Genomic DNA, 20,124 nt, shown 5'->3' with positions numbered 1-20,124 from the left:
GTTTAAATATTGTTGAAGTTAAAGTTAATTAGATGACTATCTTTCCATGAATTATTCCCTAAATTATTGTATTTGGAGACAAAATGCATGCAGCATTTCGAAAGTTATTCATATTTCAAACATGATTTGTGAGACGGACGTTTTGGTGAACGTTTTGTTCATTTCTTTGCTGTCAGCACATAATGATATTGATTTGGGGTCTACTCACTCTGCTCTGTTATTAGCATGCATTGCATTATTGAAACCTGACCTAGTTAAATGCTGTACACACAGTGCACTCACATTACGGGGCCCCTTGTATGATCAGGTTGATCAGCTGTAAATATATAGCTGTGTTGACAGAGGCAGGTCTCCCTCAAGGAAAAGTGTTTTTGCAGTGTCTCAGTCTGCAGGAGAGCTACCACGTCCCCAGATTGAATTTGCCTCAGTAATAGTTTTAGTTTCTATCCAATTTTATCCCAATTACATTTTGTTAGCCTGGCAGGCTGCCTTTCTTTATCCTTCCCGTGTGTTGAATGGTAGAGTCTGACTAGTGTGGCTGGCAGCTCCACAAACTGAGCCCTGTTATTGTTTGACTCTTCCTTTTGTTCTTGATTGGATTATAATTGAATCTGCTACTTAAACTAGTGTAGAGTTAACCGAAACCTCCCCTCCCTCTTTATGTGTCCAGGGAGAACTGACTCGAGGATGCCTGATTTATTTTCAGGGAGACAGACTTTTCACTGCTCCCTCACAAGTTAGCATACAGTATGATTAGAGGAAGCCATAAATAACATCCCAAAAGAGTAGTCAGTTGATTTTAGTAGATCTAAAAAGATTATTCATTGATTTGATAAGTCCTCTGATTAGTTACCCTATTTCAAGTGAGCATCTGCTTTGTGGTGATTGCTCATCACTTTCATGTCGTGTGAATGAAGAAAAAACTTTAGATACATTTTTCTGTCTTTATTCACTTTTTCCATTATAATTCAGTTTGTGTTGGATTTAAACCAACCAAAAGCCCCCAGTGCAAAACTCAACCTGATCTCTGCCCTATATAACAGCCTCTGCTGCGATGTACTCCGCGTGAAAGTTTTGGATCTATTTTTTACTTTCTGAAATTTGAAACGTGCACCCGCGTTGGCTGAGGTGGTTCAGTCCCGAATCATATCTGAGGCCGATATCTTTCTCCAGGGGGGAATGACGCAAGCTCTCGACTCCTTAGACGTTTGAATCCAGGTATGGCTCTCTGAAGGGGAAACTGTCATTGGGAGGAGGGGATGAAATGCTCGTACCACTCACGCTGCTGTCCACTGCTGTACAGCTCCCCTGGGTGACAGAGCAGGAGGTTGGAAGGTCGGGTAATTGCGGCGACTTTAAGAGGTCCCTATTTACAGTGAACCTAGGGTCAATCCCATTCTGCTGCTACTCTATTCAGGAGGCAAACATGACTTGCATTTGGAATTGAGTGCAACCTCCTCGATCCCCCCCGAGACCTCGACTTAAATGGCCTCGCTCTCTGGGTAGTGGCGCTCAGTCCAGTTTGAGCTTAACTCATCTACACTGTTAGCTGCTGTGCTAATATTACACAGCTCTATTAAGATTTAGTGACATGAGTGGCAGCTATAGAGCCCATAACAAGAAACAGTATTTCTGAGCATACAGTACCTGCCTGCACACAGACTTATTATTAACCCCAGTGACCTGTTTACCCAATTTAAGTCAAACCCGTCCAAAACCTGTGACGTTCTGCTGTTACAAACAACGAATACACAAGTTATTAATATAGTCTGACACTCCCACCACCTAAACACAAACACACACATACTGTATTCAATGCAGCACACACACATACACACATACTGTATCAAAGGGGCAGTTACATTTGAAGCAACATGTTATTGTATTTCTTATTTGAAATCTCTTCAAGACATCTTTCTGATCACTGGTGGAATGTATTTGTAGTCTATATGTCAATTCAAAACTCCTTAGACTCAAGTAGGTTATAAGAGACACAGGTAGGGCATAAGTGCACCTGTGTGATGACAAATGTTCAAAACATTCATTATTTTTGATGCGATTAGTTTTCTTAATCTGTGAAAAAGGGTTAGGGTTGTGTCAGTTATGAGAAAGGATTTAGGTTAGGTTAGAAAGCTATCTGATAAAGAGAAGACTGTCACCTCTTTGGAGAGCATCACTGACTTGTAGTGAGATTGGTCGGTTTGGTGGATCCAATGTTTATGGTCAGGACGTCACGCTGGCCCTTTCACAGTGACTGTATGAAATATACTTTCGTACTTAAAGTTCAGAAATGGCCACGGGCAAGTGTCTCTGGGCTGGCAATATCTTAAATGCAAACAGAGACTGAGAGGGATCGGTACTCTGCGTGACAAACTGATCTCACTTTGTCCTGTGAAATGCTCTTTGCAGTCGGAACACATTACCTGAGAGCCAGTTCCCCTTCCTGTTATTACACAACTCTGAGTGCTTGTTGCAGTGAATCCTGCTTTATATTTTAACTGGATTGCTTTTTCTTGTATTTGAACATTATGTATGTACCTTGTTACTAACTGCAGAGACAGAAAGGCACAGTGAATAACTGTAATGTGTTAAAAGTTTGCGGGAAACACATGACTGTGTGTTCAGATATAATCGCTGTACTGTAAATTTCAAATTAGATTTTCTTTTTGCAATTGCTCTTTATTCGTCACACTCAGACAAAGAATGGAGGTGTTGTCTTTCCGTGTTTAAATACAACACATGTTTGTCCCCATTACCATGAGTGAGACAACAGTTGCCATGGTTTCCTGTACTTGTACTCAAAGTCCGTCTGGGCCTTCGTTTGGCTCACTGAATCGTCTTTATCTTGTCTACCTGGATTGAATTTGCATCTTGGACCCTGCATTTGCACTTTTTCTTTGACATTGTGTGCATTCATCTTTACATTTAGTTTAATGTTCTAACTAAATGTGCTGTATAATTATTCTATTTTTGTTTTGTTTTCACACTGTTGACCTTTTGTTTCCTCTTAGATGTTGTTTGGTTTGACTAAAGGCCAATTTGTTTCCATATGCTGCAGTGGTCTCCACCTTAACAGATTGTTTGGGGTTCTTTAACATAAAATAAACATACTTTATGAACTTATACACTGATAGTTTGGCACTATTGCTTGCTCTATTTACATATTTACAAAAGGTTTCTAGCCGTTCATAAAGCTGATTCAGACCTCAATTAGAAAAGTATCAGCAAATTAGCTTGGGCTATAAATGTTGTGGTATCTGGCATTGGTTCATGCTTCATTAAATATCGTCATGTTAGCGAAACAGTTCACCAAGCACTTCAATAAGACTAGATACACATTTAGTTTGATTTAATATGACTTCTCTCAGGAGTTCCTCAAGGAACCCTCCTGGATTCCCTCGTGATTGCAGTTGGGATAACTGTTAAAAGCTATTGACAATCTCGAAACCCATCGGCTATCATTCTGATGACGAAAACCTTCTGGGGGCAAGGGGTTATATTTCTTCTTGTTCCGTGCAATGGTCAATTGTTTACAGTGCTATTAGAAACTTGAGATACAAGAATGGAGTTGGAATTGAGACACAACATCTATTATTGGATTGTTTCACAAGTAGCTAAATCATTATAAGACGATAGCCGATGGGTTCTGAGATTGCATATCGGCCAATGTGTTCCGCCTCTTTTGCTCTCCACACAAATTTTTTATCTGCATTCAATTTCCTTTTTTTGTTATTGCAGCAAATTAAACATGGCTTCATGATTTGAAATGTTTAATTCTTTGTGAACAATAATGTGTTGGGACAAACCGTTGAGTAGTTTCTGTCTCAGGTGACTTGGGAAAACTGCAGCGTCTGGTTGACACCCATGTTCTCTGAAGGTCACTCCCCCACTGAGCTGGCACATGAATATTGCGAGCAGAGATTGCCTATGGCATGTTTGCCCTTACATAAAACTCATTACACATCTGGCCACAGCTGTGCAGAGATGCACTCCCACAGACTCGCATTTTAACGCATGTACACATAAAGAGCTCAAATCACATTACAGGAAGAATATAAACTCACATGCTCTCTCCAGGAGTGGCTTTCCCCTCAGCTGGCTGCTTTCTATAATTACATTTTCATTCGGTGGTGTTCTAATTTCTATCTGTCTTTCAACATGACCTACAGCTACTCCTACATGTTACTGCATGCTTATGTCATGTCCTGTCTCTTTTACCTTAATTTAATTACCAAGGTGATTGTTTTAAGAATTAAGACCAAGATAAGGTAATTTTTCAGAGAAATGTGAATAACTGATTCAGTATACTATATATAGTATATATATTCAGAGATGATAATTGTTCCAGTAATTCACGTAGGTAACAATATAGTTGTAATCAGGGAGTGTCAGAACATAAGACAGGATGGAAACGATCATAACTTATTTGGAAGAGACCTGTACAGGAGCTACTAATTGATTCTGCACTGACTCCGGCTAGCCTTCTCGTCTCAAAGGGCTCCAGTGTGTTACAAGTCACAGTTTCTATTGCGTGTTGTGGCTCTGCTTGGTGGCTGCAATTAACCAGGTGTGCTGCCAGATGTTTTTCCTGCATGGTCTCAGGGTTAGATAAAAAACATTATTTTCTCCTCATAATGTGTAAGACCTCCAAGTGCATAACACTGGTTATAGAGAGTCAATGGATGTGTGTAAAATAACCTCATTACACACATTCTTAACCGATGAAGGGTCTGATTGGACTTGGCAAAACATGTCATGTAACGTGTGCTGTCCTTGCTTGTTATACAATTCATTAAACAATTGAAAATGTATTGGAAAAAGATGGAATTATCAGTCTTGAAGGCTAAATATGAGACTGATGTGTTGGAGGCACTGTGAATATGTGTACAGCCTACAGGTTATGTAGCATCCACTCATCTCAGTGTCCCCGGGTCAAAGTCTTGATTGAGATATTGGCAGTTTAATGTGCCAGTAACAATTAGTCTTTTTTGATATTACCACTTCTTGCCAATGACAAAAAAGTTCAAATCTTTTAAATAGGTGGATGGTTTTTGCAGTGCACCAGTATGTACATGGGTGGGCGTGCTTTGCTGACAAATTGCCATCTGTACCCCCCCCCCTTTTTCTCATAGAATTATATTCAATGTTTCCTTTCTACATGGAAGAATAGCAAGTTAAGCCCCCGGGTGCACAGCCAGGACACCTGAACATACAGGACTGTCTCAGAAAATTAGAATATTGTGATAAAGTTCTTTATTTTCTGTAATGCAATTAAAAAAACAAAAATGTCATGCATTCTGGATTCATTACAAATCAACTGAAATATTGCAAGCCTTTTATTATTTTAATATTGCTGATTATGGCTTACAGCTTAAGAAAACTCAAAAATCCTTTCTGAGACAGTCCTGTATATCCAGCCACAATGTAATGGCTGTTCCCGTTTACCCTTTTATAACCTCTTGTGTCATCAGCATACAATATATGAGACTATTAGTGGTGTGGTTTTTACCTGAGACTAAAGTTTCCTGTCCATTAAGATGTCTGCTTTGGTTACTGTCTGAAATGGAGTAAAGTCTCTGCATTTAACAGTCACCCCCTGCCACGAAGTGTCCACTCCATAAGCACAGCTGCGCGTGGATATTGCCGTCATGAGTGGGTATTTAATCATCCGGCTAAATCGGATTTATGGACTGTAAAATTATATATCTGATCATATGCAGGCTGGAATATTGATTTAGTTTTGGCTTAAAGCTAGCCATAAGACATTGTCAGCTCTGTGTTATGAGCTATTGATAATTACCGTGCATGCTAAAGGGTGCAGAGAGGTGATGAGCCTTTTTTACCCTATCTTATTGTGTAGTTGGTGCTCAAGGCTTTTAATCAACACTGAAGCGAGTGTGGCGCTCACATTTTGTAAACTAGAGCAGTAAAACCTTATTCAGCTATCATGGACCTCACAGACGGCTGCAATGTGTGGAAAAATTCTGATTTCCCAGAATATGACACTGACTAATATAAATCAAATTTTTTATGTGTCTGTTCTATCTCATCAATGGGATAAAAATGACCTTTGGGAAGTTAGACATCAGAGGTTGTGAATGCAAAATGCAGAAGACTCAAGCAACTAGTTAATGCACATAACTTGCAAGTGAGAAAAAAACATTTGCATCAGTCACATTAATGTGCAAAAAGGGGCCTATATGTTAACTGTCATTTTCCCCAGCTGTCAACATTAACATGACATGTGGGTGTGCTAGGATATGATAATGTAACATGAGAGAGTGATCTTTACAGTAATAAAACAAGTACTGCCCTCTGTAGTGTTTCATGTCTTTCTTTTTGTTTTGTCTTGACAGAACAACACATCATGGACGCCTCAGTTGTGTCAGGAGTGTACCTGCTACAGCGACGTGGCCATCTGCAGGACCACCCTCTGCCCCAACCCACAGTGTGACATCCAGAAGGTAAGACATTTTACAGGAGAAGTTTGGGTGCTTTTTATTTCGGAATAGAAAAGGCCATTCATACCAAAAGACAGAAAATCTATATATTTTTAAAGGATAAGGCTGGTTTGTTTGAGCTTTAATTCTTGAACAAAAAGAATAATAGTATAAAGGCTATAATATATTTGTGCCTCTTTTTTAACTTTACTTTAATTTTTTTACAAAGGGTCAGTAATTTATCTGGCCATACTTCACTCAACATTGTAAATAGTGCATTTGTTGTGGACTATTTTCAGTGGCAGATTAATTCAAATTCAGTGTGCTAATGAGTATTTCTGGCAGCAGGATGATTATGTGGGATTGAGTCAAAATAAACTACAGTGTGTGTGTGTGTGTGTGTGCGTGTGTGTGTGTGTGTGTGTGTGTGTGTGTGTGTGTGTGTGTGTGTGTGTGTGTGTGTGTGTGTGTGTGTTCATGGTAATGAAGGATGTTCCCAGTGCTACAGTGTGGCTCATTTATGTATGTTTTAATAGTGGTTGGACAGCCATGGAGCTCAGAGGAATAAGGTTGTAGTCAAAGCAACTCTGAGAAAATGGTACTAGTGTCTGATCAGTTCAAATGACAGAAAAGACATTTAGTAATAGTATAAATTAAAGTGTTGTTTATTTTTTTGGGGGGGCGCTGCTTTTTTTGTTATATATATATTCACAACTCGCTTTTCACATTGAACAGGTGCTCTTTTATGAAATAAATTAAACACTTATGTTATTTATCTAATTTATGTGCACGTTTCAGTGTGTACTGTGTTGCTTTGCGCATTCACATTCTCTCCTCTGCTCTATTTCGCGAAGGGCGGGGCTCCGCTCCCGACACACACACACATGCGCACACACCTACAGTGACAGTCAGAGACAGAGCGGAGGAAGGAGAGGAGAAAACAAAAAAAATCTGTGCAACACGAAACCTAGGGGAGACACTGAGTGATCCATCCATCCATCGTCTACCGCTTATCCGGGGTCGGGTCGCGGGGGCAGCAGCTCCAATAAGGAACCCCAATCTTCCTTTCTCCGTGCCACATCCTCCAGCTCCGACTGGGGGATCCCGAGGCGTTCCCAGGCCAGTGAGGAGATATAATCTCTCCACCGAGTCCTGGGTCTTCCCGGGGTCTCCTCCCAGCTGGACGTGCCTGGAACACCTCTAGGGAGGCGCCCATGTGGCATCCTTACTAGATGCCTGAACCACCTCACCTGGCTCCTTTCAACGTAAAGGAGCAGCAGCTCTACTCCGAGTCTCTCACGGATGGCTGAGTTTCTCACCCTATCTTTAAAGGAGACGCCAGCCACCCGTCTTAGAAAACCCATTTTGGCCGCTTGTACCCGTGATCTCGTTCTTTCTGTCATGACCCAGCCTTCATGATGACCATAGGTGAGGGTAGGAAGGAAGATCGACCGGTAGATCAGAGAGCTTTGTCTTCTGGCTCAGCTCTCTTTTCGTCACAACGGTGCGGTAAAGCGACTGCAGCCCCGCTGCTCAGATTCTCTGGCCAATCTCTTGCTCCATCGTCCCCTCACTCGCGAACAAGACCCCGAGGTACTTGAACTCCTTCCCTACCCGGAGTAGGCAGTCCACCAGTTTCCTGCTGAGAGCCATGGCCTCAGATTTTGAGGTGCTGATCCTCATCCCAACCGCTTCACACTCGGCTGCGAACCGATCCAGTGACTGTTGAAGGTCACAGACCGATGATGCCATCAGGACCACATCATCTGCAAAGAGCAGCCATGAGATCCTCAGGCCACCGAACTGCAACCCCTCTCCTCCATGACTACGCCTCGATATCCTGTCCGTGAAAATCACGAACAGGATTGGTGATAAAGCGCAGCCCTGGCGGAGGCCAACATTCACTGGGAACGAGTCTGACTTACTGCCGAGTATCCGGACACAACTCTCGCTTTGGGCGTACAGGGATTGGATGGCCCTCAGAAGTGACCCCATACTCCCTCAGCACCTGCCACAGTATCACCCGGGAGACCCGGTCATATGCCTTCTCCAGATCCACAAAACACATGGGTGTACTCCCAGGCCCCCACCAGGATCCTTGCGAGAGTGAAGAGTTGGTTCGTTGTTCCACGACCAGGATGGAATCCGCATTGTTCCTCTTCAATCAGAGGTTCGACTACCCGGCCGAACCCTCCTTTCCAGTACCTTGGAGTAGACTTTACCAGGGAGGCTGAGAAGTGTGATACCCTGAGTGATGAAGTTACTATATTATGAATATTGAGTTTTTCCATGCCATTTACTACTTTGAAAGGTAAGCAGTCTGCTTAGACAGGTAGCCTATAGCTAAATGCCAGATATTCGTTATATCAATTAGGCTAAACTTTATAAGATTAACTTCTACCCTTCTAACCTCTTGCTTTATGTTGAAGTGCAATATTTATTGCAATATTTTAAATAATTGCTTAATGTTATCAAGATAGCAATACAATAGTCTGGTATGGCTAGCTTAAATTTAAGTGTTAGCTTAACTGTCAGTTGGCTAACTATGCTAATATAGCTTAGGTTTAAGATAGGTAAAGCTATGGGGTTTATGCTCACTATAACTAGAGAAAAGTGAGCATAAAAAAAATATGCAAGCTAGCTAAAGTTACATGGTCAACTCTCCTTAGATAGTAGTTTGTCCACTTTGGATGCATATAATGGCCGGTGCAGCAGCAACAACAGGTACAGTAACGTTATTTATACAACGAAGCAACAGGATACAGTGGATTCTCTGCCGCTTAAACACAAATCCCCTATAGGCTCTCTTTGTTTCTTCTCTCATTCATTTCAGGGCTTTTCTCCTTTCTCTTTTAGCTTCTTCTTCTTTTGGTTTGATGGCGTGTTGCAAGTAGCTCAAACCTTCAATTGATTGAACGTTTTTGGAATTGGACCAAAAAGAGTGGGTGCATATGGAAAACATTTCACATACACTGCGACTATGTATTTTATATGGTTAAAATGCAGAACCACTTTCATTGTTTGTATTTAGAAGTTGTGAAGGACATTCCTAAATAATGTAAAATACTCTTAATAAGCCACTGGATAGCAATGGAATCAAACAGTAAGTGAATATACTGTATGGCATAAATATTCAAGATCCCTTTTTGTGACATTGTAATCTTCCTCTCTCTAATTCACCTTGAATTGCAGATCTACTTTCAAGGGCCTGTTAATTAGCTCGTCTTTGTGAGTTGCCCTTACAACAAGAATCAATGAAATGACAGACTATTGTGCAGTGAAGTCTGCAAATTAAATTTGCCACAGTGACAACTGTTGGGAAACTGTTCCAACCTAGCTTTTTTTTGGCTCATTTGAATTCACAGGGACACATTTTCAAAGCTCCTTTTCACTCTATCCACTGCTTCTTTTTAAATGTGATTTAAACGTCAAAGCCTGCGGTGACAGCATCAAATCCAATCCCAAACCTGAGCTCAGGCAACAATCAATGTCTAATGAATTCCATTCTGCTGGCTAGCAATCAAATGTTGATTAAAAATTAGTCATCATGCTCACCAAGCTGTGTGCTCCATCCATTTAAAAAGCTCTTAACATGTGACTCTCTCACCTACACTGGGATAAAAAAGTATTAGGGTTTTTATCATCTGTCTGTCTCTGATTATACAGTAGGGCTTTCTTGTGAAATCCACTGCCATTAACTACAAGCTTAAATGTCCCTTTTATTCCTCACCCTCACTTCACACAAGTATATTTATGTTTCTGTAATGCTCTGCTGCACTCTGAGTCAATTGTCTACCACAGATCTGTATCTCTGGATAGGACGGCTCATATGTTTTTCATTTAAAGCCGCATTTTTTAAGTGAAACATTCTTTTGCATTTTTCCCTCTGTTTCAATGTCACAGTTTAATTTTGCAATGTTATTTTAATTTAATTTTAAACGTCCTGTACCACTAACTAATAAAGGCAGATGTATGGCTTAAATAACAACGTAAATAATATCATAGATCATAATATAATTTTTTGTTCAAAACTGGAAATGGCCTCATCAAAAATAAAATTACAGTAAGCTATCAGAGTTAGATGAACAAAAATATGCATGGACAAATAACCTAAAAACAATTAATGAAAAATTATCTTAAAAACGATATCTTCATTCCTCACTTTAAACAGATATGATGGATAGCATAAATATATGAAGGTGTGTCACCATCATGGTCCGTTCACATGTGACATTCACTGACCACTCTTCACTGGACTCCTACATAAATGTTTATTTTCTTGCAAAAGCAACCGCCAGAGTAGAAAACATTTAGTCTTATTTCTGTACGAATGCAACAGTCCAGTCATACATAGAAGTCTTTTCTCCCTGAGCCTGAACCATCTCTCTTTATTTGCAACAATACAATACGAAATTGGATCAAATTCTTGTACTACACCCATAGTAATTACATTTGAGGGACTGAAAGATGAAAAGTTGAAGAAAAGAGACATGAGAACAATATAAAAACATTTAGAGGTTTAGATTATTAGTGTTCCATTTATAAGCACAAAATGGCTGTTGTGATGGATGAATTTTCCAGATGGTGTCTAAATTCAGCTGTTGGTCTTGTTTTTCATTTTCAAATATTGTGTGCATGCAGGTTAAGTACAATATAAACCCTCGGCCTAGTGAACCGCTACATGCTGCACAGCTGACTCTCCATCTATTGTATTTCCCACATTTGTTTTTCATACGTTTAGTTTCCATTCTTGTCTTCTGCTGCAGATCCGGTGTACCTTCAGTGTTTATTCCATTAATTTCAGTTGACACAATGCATTCTCTAAGGCTCCTTGGGGGGGCTGTTTTTTCTCACCATAAAAATAGTTTCCTCCCCTCCTTCTTTTTTCATATATATAATTTGGATTTACAAAAGAAAGACACCTAAACTATTCACAGGCTCTGCGTCTGACCGCCGCTGCTTTTCCGTTTGCTCGTTTCCACACATTCGGCCTCAATCAGAGTGGGTAGGCAGCGCGTATAAAAGATTGCATATTAAATCTGTATTGTAATATGTATTGTAACACCTCTACAAGCTGCACACGCCTGATACAATCTTCATATTTTCATTATTGTCGGTTCTGTTGTGCTATTTCTGTCACGTCGGTTAATTTCCATGGAAATGGACGGACTGTAATTGACAAGTTCTGTATTCATGCTGGTTATAGGGAGTCACATCAATTTTCTCTTTCTGTCTCTAAGGATTTATGTATATTTTGGTCGTGCCAAACGTATGTTCACATTGTGTATGTCTTTTCAAAAGGGTGAGCGTTTAAGGATTCCTGCCAACAAGTGCTGTCCGGAGTGCATCTCCTCATCCCAGGGCTCCTGTCAGTACGAAGCAGTCATTTATGGAGTAAGTGAAAGTTACAGAGGACATAGAAAAAACTCTCCTTCTGTTTCTATGATCATCCAACTGTTCCAAACATTACTATGCACACATAAAGATGCAGCCTCTGCAGATCGATTTGAAAGTACACTGCATGGTCCTAAGTATAAGAACATCTCTGTCCACATACTTTTGTGTACTTTTGGTCTTTTATTGAGGCCTCTCGCTTCCAATGCAGGGAAATCTTGTTGCTTCTACATACACACTGATATTTTAGACAATAGGGTTCTTCCAACAGTTTAAAAGGTTTTTAACGTGCACTAAGAAATGTTCTTCCCTGTTTGGTGTGGAAGAACTTGACCGGCCTGCACAGAGCCCTGATCTCAACCCCATCCAACAACAATTCTCTTGATCTGAATCGGATTATAAAATCTGGTGAAAAAGAGTAAAAGAAGAAGAGTGGACGCCGTTGTAGCAGCAGGTTAATGCCTTAATAACAAGTTCAATTGTCACATACAAGTCTCTGTGGTGTTTTTTCTAAAATATTGGTGTGTTTGTTTGAGTTATTCTAAAATGGATTTGGTGGGAAACACTAAATCAAGGTGACCCATAAACCACTTTTCAAATGAATTCCTTTGTTAAATTTGACCACTGCTGAAAAACAAGTTTCAAGGACTCACCCCCTTCCCTGCCTGCCTCACTCTAAAGAAACAATCACTGTCTTGTTCATGTTCCATCGAGTGGCCTCCGGCTTAACGAGCTGTAAGTTTTTGCTGCCATTTTGGACAGTGTACGTCCTCAAAGGAAAAACAAGGCCCGGTTTGGAGATTGCACTGCAGTCACTTCCCTGGTGAAGTGGCACTTTATACAGATCTGAACGACCAGGAGAGGAGGTTTGGAGAGGAGGCACAGCCTTTTGAGGGCTGTACTGCATCTTCACTGAAGAACAGTAACTGCTATTGCAAACTGTCTCTCCTGCTGCTCCTCTCCCAGGAACTACTGCTGGGAAAAAAATAGTTTTTCTCTTTTTGGCAGGTCACAAAGTACAATGACTTTAGTGAGGATTTATTCTTTTACAGCATGTTGAACCATTGTTTTTTTTGGAAGGCTTCAATATTTGGGGTTTTGAATCTACCATTGAAAACATAAAACTGTTACCCAGGACAGCCTCAGAATCAGCACCCTAGACAGCAGCCGTGACTCAAACCTTTAATTTAGCAAACATTTGACAGATTCCACTTTTTCGATATTTAAAGGAACAAAAGGCACACGGGCTGCGTGCCAAAACCATGAAAGGATTTTGCTTGTTGTTTGCCACAGACATCTGTTCTTTCCAGGGTGAAAAAGCATTCAGATCAACTCTCCGTTAAAATTCATACTAATGATATTATTTAATGCAGGCTAAAGAAGGTTTTATTGCACAGCCTGACACCTCGGAAAATGAATTAAGTCAGATCCATGGACATCTCATTTAGAGTGAACTCAAAAATCTAAATGGATGAACTGTACTCTAAATATACTCTAATTAATAATAGGGATGATTCTGTAAGTCTTGATTCTATCAATCCACCTCTGTCAATCACATAATAGAAACATCCTCATGGTTTTATACCAACACATACTGACCTGAGGCATTTTCGTATCACTATAGTGTATGCACACATGAATAGCTTACTGTTCACCTCAAGCTGAGCCAAAAGTCGAAGCCCGCCGTTAACTGCTCTGCAGAAACAAACTGAAATTACACATCTGCATTTCAGTTGTCGAATACAGTATGAGGGTAATGTCCTCTCACAGTGTCCTCCTTATCCACATTCAAATACACCCTCTTGCCCCCCCCCCTGACACTTCTTCCCTCTACCTTCTCCCCCCTCTGTGACTCTGTTCTCTCATCTGTCACTCAGGCTTAGGCTTACAAAGTTGTCTCGTCCACAGAGAGAAAAACAGCTTCCCTCATCCCACTGTCTCTCTGCTTCCTCTTCTCTTTCCCCCCCCCCCCCCTCTGGTTGTATTTCTGTGTGTAACTGTCTGTCTGTCTCTCTGTTTCCCGCAGCATGACAGCCAGTGGAGTCCTTCGCCCTGTTCGATGTGTGTCTGCTCCAGAGGGGGTGTGTCCTGCAGACCTCACCCCTGCTCCCCTCTCAGCTGTCCAGGGGACCAGAGCCAGTTCACCCCAGCTGGAGAGTGCTGCCCCAAGTGTGGACGCGATGGAGGTAAGGGTTGGATCAGGCCCATTTGTACGTACAGATGTCAGATAAAGCTTCTGTTTCTCATGGATTTCTTTTAACCCTCATCCTACCAACATATTTAACATACAAGGATTTAACACACAAATAAACTACTGTGAGAAACAACCATCAAAATCTGCAAAATGTTAACTTATTTCTTTTCCAAACACTATTCGTTATTTAATTATTTTAGGAAAGTTACAATCAATTTGCATATTGTGTAAAAGGAAAATAGACAGAGCACATGAGGAAATGTGTGTCGTCTTGAGTGCCCCTACACCCTGATAGTGTGTTACTTTAAATGATTAAATTAGACCCATGGCAATTAATAAATAGCTCCATCTATCAAAACAACATAGGCGGAATTAAGTGGTTTTGACTGCACTAATTACGAACTAATTAAAACAGCAACAGAAAGAAATTATATGAAGGGATTGGGAACAAATTGATTGACGTGAAAGTCGTGACGTGAGGTTTGACAAAAAGTACATCTCTGGGGTCTGGGGAGCAGCATTACGGTTAAAGGAAAATATCTGTTTTGCATGTTTATTAACTGCGAATCTCTTTGTGTGTACCGTTTACTGTACTGTGTACCATGCCAGGCAGACATAATGATATGAAAATGAACCCCAAATAGTCGATGTGTAAATTAAGGTTACGGTGTTGCTGTTTTGAAAGCTCTGTGTGGTGCATTGAAGTGCTTATGGGAGTCTTAGAAGTATCATGCAGAAACAACAGAATACACACGATCCCCTTCACAACAGCCATGTTAGCTCATGTGCCTAGAAAATAGGAAACCAGATGGCTTTTTAATGATATTGGTCTTTGCTGGTAAATTTTCTCCACTCTTGACTATTTGTCGATGGTGCCCTGTTTCACCATGGTATGAATAGCAACACACATTTATTGCAGACTGGGAGAAACTTCAGGCTGCTGCTGACTAACAGCAGCTTCTCGTCAGTTACAGTCCAGTACCTTTCTCAAGGGCAGCTCTACTGTAGCGGGAGTCTTCACGTGCTACATGGTTACATATGGTTAAAGAAGGCATGCAAGTTCTCAAATAAAATCGCACAAATACACAATAGAGTCCATCATGCATAATGACACAGTGACACACAGAATTAAACAATACTGCATATACACTAAACCCCCAACACCCTAACCTATTTCAGAGCAGGAAAGCCCACACAGACACATTATCACACACTAAATGGCTTGCCCTGTGGACTGCCCTTACACACTCACACAGGAAGCCTGAGTTTAAGTGTGTTTGTGCCGGAGCAGACTGTCCTCCAGAGCACACACTGCCTCAGGTTAGCTCACTTCCTCCTCATTCAATAAAGATGAACTCTGCTCTCAGTTCAGATTTGTCTAACCGCAAATGGGTTTTGCTGAAGCTCTTTCTTCTGGCGAGGCCATGAGCCCTTCTATCCAACCACTCTAGAGACTTTTTTCTTTAAAAAACAAAAAAAACATTGTCTGAGGCAATCAATTGTGCCATTGGTGCATTATGGGACTTAATGACCTCTGTGTTTGGACACATAATTTTGCAAAACATTTGTAATTTGACTTCCTGCAGTAGTTGCTCTAAACAACCATGTTTACTTAATTGAGTCCCAGCGATTTTATTCTCAAGTCCAAAGACGTGAGTTTGGTCAATCCACCAACACAAAACTGCAATAGAAATGTGTAAATGTTCCCAATGCAAATCTTAATAAAGGAGATAAATGTTTTTTATATAGTAAAATGATTAATGTCACACTAAAAGTAAAATATCGTAGATCACTTAGTGATTTTCCAAATTACAGCCATAAAACAAACTATTTAGTTCAATAAATGAATCCTGTTCTATCCCATTTCTTGAGACAAACCCAGTGATGCATCTTGTTCTGACTCATAACTTGAAACTTTGATGACCCTTTATTTTTATTTTATCTACTAACCTCACTCGGGTGTGTGTATGTGAGTGTGTGTGGCGTCTTGTCTTCTAGCAGACAGATTGTTGTTGTGACAGTCGTGGAGATTTTAGAGTGCACAGAGCAGTTAGAGCCGAGCTGAAAGGTAAGAACTCAACTCTAATGACGTCTTGGAGCTGCTATAATGCATCCCTACGGTTAGCAGCTAATTAGCAACTCTTTTTTTTTCTCCCCACACTGTAAATCAGTGCGTTTGAGGGCAAGCAATGCTTCAACAGTCAGCTCATTACCTGACACCCATTTTCACTGTTTACTCATTCAGTGTTTATCTGTGTGTGTGTGTGTGTGTGTGTGTGTGTGTGTGTGTGTGTGTGTGTGTGTGTGTGTGTGTGTGTGTGTGTGTCAGAGTCTTGCTCCTGGCAGGGGACAGTATACAGAGACGGTGAAGAATGGAAGCCGAGCCTCTGTTCCAGATGTGTCTGCAGCACCGGGGAAGTGCAGTGTTCGGTTGCAGAGTGCCAGCAAGTGGCCTGCAAACCGGTGAGTTTCTGGAAATATATCGCACACTTTCTTTAAATTATGTTCACGCAGGCAAGTATGATGGCTCAGTGTCTGTCCTTCTAATTCCTCTTTTGCCCCGAAATCCAAAGTCAGAGAAGACAATACAGTCTATCCAATACATCATTTATTATTTATCTCATACTTAGATGCCTATTCATAGAATGGGAATAAAAGCCACCTATATAGAAATAGTAGACAAATATGTTTTATATTCCACTGCATCCCTTATGGGTGGCTTTATTGCTGGATTGATATGAGCAATGCTTAAAACAATAGGAGGAGTGTGAGTGTGGCCATCTTTCACTCCTATGTGCTTAGCCGAGCTTAGCACAAAAAGTGAAAGCAAGGGCAAACTGCTAGTAATACAAGTAGATGTATGTATGCAACATACATCTTCAAACAACTCCAAAGCTGTTTCATATACGTCCTTGCATCTTGATAGTTAGCGAGCATGCAGTCACAGCGCTCTCCAATATTCTGCCCCTTGAAAACCATAATATGAGTTGTATGATTTCAACACAGTTTTTCATTGTTTCGGCAGATTTTCCTCCCTTCACAAGTTAAATAAACAAGGTTCAATGTGTAAGAGTTTGTAATTGTTGAAAGGTCTATTTCACAGCAGCGCAATATAGTGATTTCCCACACAGCGATGACACTGATACTGATCTTATGTAACTCTTGGTAAGATTGCGTTTGCCAAATTGTAAGGCTGCAATATAGTCGATATAGTTATATTTACTGTGCTGCATGTAACGGAAACACACACACACACACACACACACACACACACACACACACACACACACACACACACACACACACATACACACACACACACACACAGACCCGGTCTTACTGTTTTTTTTCTCTTCCTTCAGCATGAGAACTTGGTGATCCAGCCAGGCCGCTGCTGTCCTCAGTGTGTGTCCAATCCCTGTCTGTCTGCTGGTAAACAGTACCTGGTAGGTAACCTCCTTTGTGTCAGTGTATTATTGTCTGATATCGTGTAGATTTGTGTGAAAATCCTCTGTGTTATACAAAGCCAGAGGCTGTGTGTGTGTGGGTGTGGGTGTGGGTGTGGGTGTGTGTGGGTGTGGGTGTGTGTGTGTGTCTGTCTGTGTGTGTGTGTGTGTGTGTGTGTGTGTGTGTGTGTGTGTATGTGTTAATATAAGTACTGTATGTGTTTGTGATTTTATGTTTGTAAGAGGCAGCTGATGACAGCTCATAAATCTGTATGTATGTGACCTGGCACATTTTATACTGTGGTTAGTGATTCTCTACACATTCATCTATTAGAACATTTTTTGTGATGACAGGGTGACTTTGACATATGCATGTGTGTGTATGTGAATGGAGGTGTGTGTATTTTGATATTGTGATGAAAGCAGTCCTTTTTTCTCCTTTCCTCTCATCTTCTTTCCTCCTCTCATTTTCCTCTCTCTTCTCTTCTCTTTGTTTCTCTCTCCTCTCCTCTTTGTTTCTCTCTTCTTCTCCTCTCCTCTTTGTTTCTCTCTTCTTCTCCTCTCCTCTTTGTTTCTCTCTTCTTCTCCTCTTCTCTTTGTTTCTCTCTTCCTCTCCTCTTCTCTTTGTTTCTCCCTTCCTCTCCTCTCCTCTTTGTTTCTCTCTTCCTCTCCTCTTCTCTTTGTTTCTCTCTTCTTCTCATCTCCTCTTTGTTTCTCTCTTCTTCTCCTCTCCTCTTTGTTTCTCTCTTCCTCTCCTCTTCTCTTTGTTTCTCTCTTCCTCTCCTCTTTGTTTCTCTCTTCTTCTCATCTCCTCTTTGTTTCTCTCTTCTTCTCATCTCCTCTTTGTTTCTCTCTTCTTCTCTCCTCTTTGTTGCTCTCTTCTTCTCATCTCCTCTTTGTTTCTCTCTTCCTCTCCTCTTTGTTTCTCTCTTCCTCTCCTCTCCTTTCCTCTCCTCTCCTCTCCTCTTTGTTTCTCTTCTTCTCATCTCCTCTTTGTTTCTCTCTTCCTCTCCTCTCCTCTTTGTTTCTCTCTTCTTCTCATCTCCTCTTTGTTTCTCTCTTCCTCTCCTCTTCTCTTTGTTTCTCTCTTCTTCTCTCCTCTTTGTTTTTCTCTTCCTCTCCTCTCCTCTTTGTTGCTCTCTTCCTCTCCTTTCTGTTTCTCTCTTCTTCTCCTCTTCTCTCCTCTTTGTTTCTCTCTCCTCTTCTCTTTGTTTCTCTCTTCTCTCCTCTTTGTTGCTCTCTTCCTCTCATCTCCTCTTTGTTTCTCTCTTCCTCTCCTCTCCTCTTTGTTTCTCTCTTCCTCTCCTCTCCTCTCCTTTCCTCTCCTCTCCTCTCCTCTTTGTTTCTCTCTTCTTCTCCTCTCCTCTTTGTTTCTCTCTTCTTCTCATCTCCTCTTTATTTCTCTCTTCCTCTCCTCTTCTCTTTGTTTCTCTCTTCTTCTCTCCTCTTTGTTTCTCTCTTCCTCTTATCTCCTCTTTGTTTCTCTCTTCCTCTCCTCTCCTATTTGTTTCTCTCTCTTCTCTCCTCTTTGTTGCTCTCTTCCTCTCCTTTCTGTTTCTCTTTTCTTCTCCTCTTCTCTCCTCTTTGTTTCTCTTTCCTCTCCTCTTTGTTTCTCTCTTCCTCTTATCTCCTCTTTGTTTCTCTCTTCCTCTCCTCTCCTCTTTGTTTCTCTCTTCCTCTCCTCTCCTATTTGTTTCTCTCTTCTCATCTCCTCTTTGTTTCTCTCTTCCTCTCCTCTCCTATTTGTTTCTCTCTTCTTCTCTCCTCTTTGTTGCTCTCTTCCTCTCCTTTCTGTTTCTCTTTTCTTCTCCTCTTCTCTCCTCTTTGTTTTCTCTCTCCTCTCCTCTTTGTTTCTCTCTTCCTCTCATCTCCTCTTTGTTTCTCTCTTCCTCTCCTCTTCTCTTTGTTTCTCTCTTCTTCTCTCCTCTTTGTTTCTCTCTTCCTCTCCTCTCCTATTTGTTTCTCTCTTCTTCTCTCCTCTTTGTTGCTCTCTTCCTCTCCTTTCTGTTTCTCTCTTCTTCTCATCTCCTCTTTGTTTCTCTCTTCTTCTCATCTCCTCTTTGTTTCCCTTTCTACTCATCTCCTCTTTGTTTCTCTCTTCTTCTCCTCTCCTCTCCTCTCCTCTCCTCTCCTCTCCTCTTTGTTTCTCTCTTCTTCTCATCTCCTCTTTGTTTCTCTCTTCTTCTCCTCTCCTATTTTTTTCTCTCTTCTTCTCATCTCCTCTTTGTTTTCTCTCTTCTTCTCCTCTCCTCTTTGTTTCTCTCTTCTTCTCATCTCCTCTTTGTTTCTCTCTTCTTCTCATCTCCTCTTTGTTTCTCTCTTCTTCTCCTCTCCTCTTTGTTTCTCTCTTCTTCTCCTCTCCTATTTTTTTCTCTCTTCTTCTCATCTCCTCTTTGTTTCTCTCTTCCTCTCCTCTTTGTTTCTCTCTTCTTCTCCTCTCCTATTTTTTTCTCTCTTCTTCTCATCTCCTCTTTGTTTCTCTCTTCTTCTCCTCTCCTCTTTGTTTCTCTCTTCTTCTCATCTCCTCTTTGTTTCTCTCTTCTTCTCATCTCCTCTTTGTTTCTCTCTTCTTCTCCTCTCCTCTTTGTTTCTCTCTTCTTCTCATCTCCTCTTTGTTTCTCTCTTCTTCTCCTCTCCTATTTTTTTCTCT

General features: G+C 40.9%; 1 protein-coding gene across 1 annotated transcript in view; it reads left to right on the top strand.

The window, feature by feature from the left end:
* The window catches only part of fras1 (Fraser extracellular matrix complex subunit 1), a 250,207-nt gene that overhangs the window by 67,147 nt on the left and 162,936 nt on the right, over positions 1-20,124 (top strand). The window contains 5 exon segments of the mRNA XM_029439391.1: positions 6,357-6,464; positions 11,742-11,834; positions 13,861-14,020; positions 16,358-16,491; positions 17,391-17,474. Of these exon segments, the coding sequence (XP_029295251.1) occupies positions 6,357-6,464; positions 11,742-11,834; positions 13,861-14,020; positions 16,358-16,491; positions 17,391-17,474 (579 nt within the window).

The sequence above is a fragment of the Cottoperca gobio genome, chromosome 9 (genome assembly GCF_900634415.1).
Source record: "Cottoperca gobio chromosome 9, fCotGob3.1, whole genome shotgun sequence".
Taxonomy (NCBI): Eukaryota; Metazoa; Chordata; class Actinopteri; order Perciformes; family Bovichtidae; genus Cottoperca; species Cottoperca gobio.
This window is presented reverse-complemented; position numbering and strand designations above follow the sequence as displayed.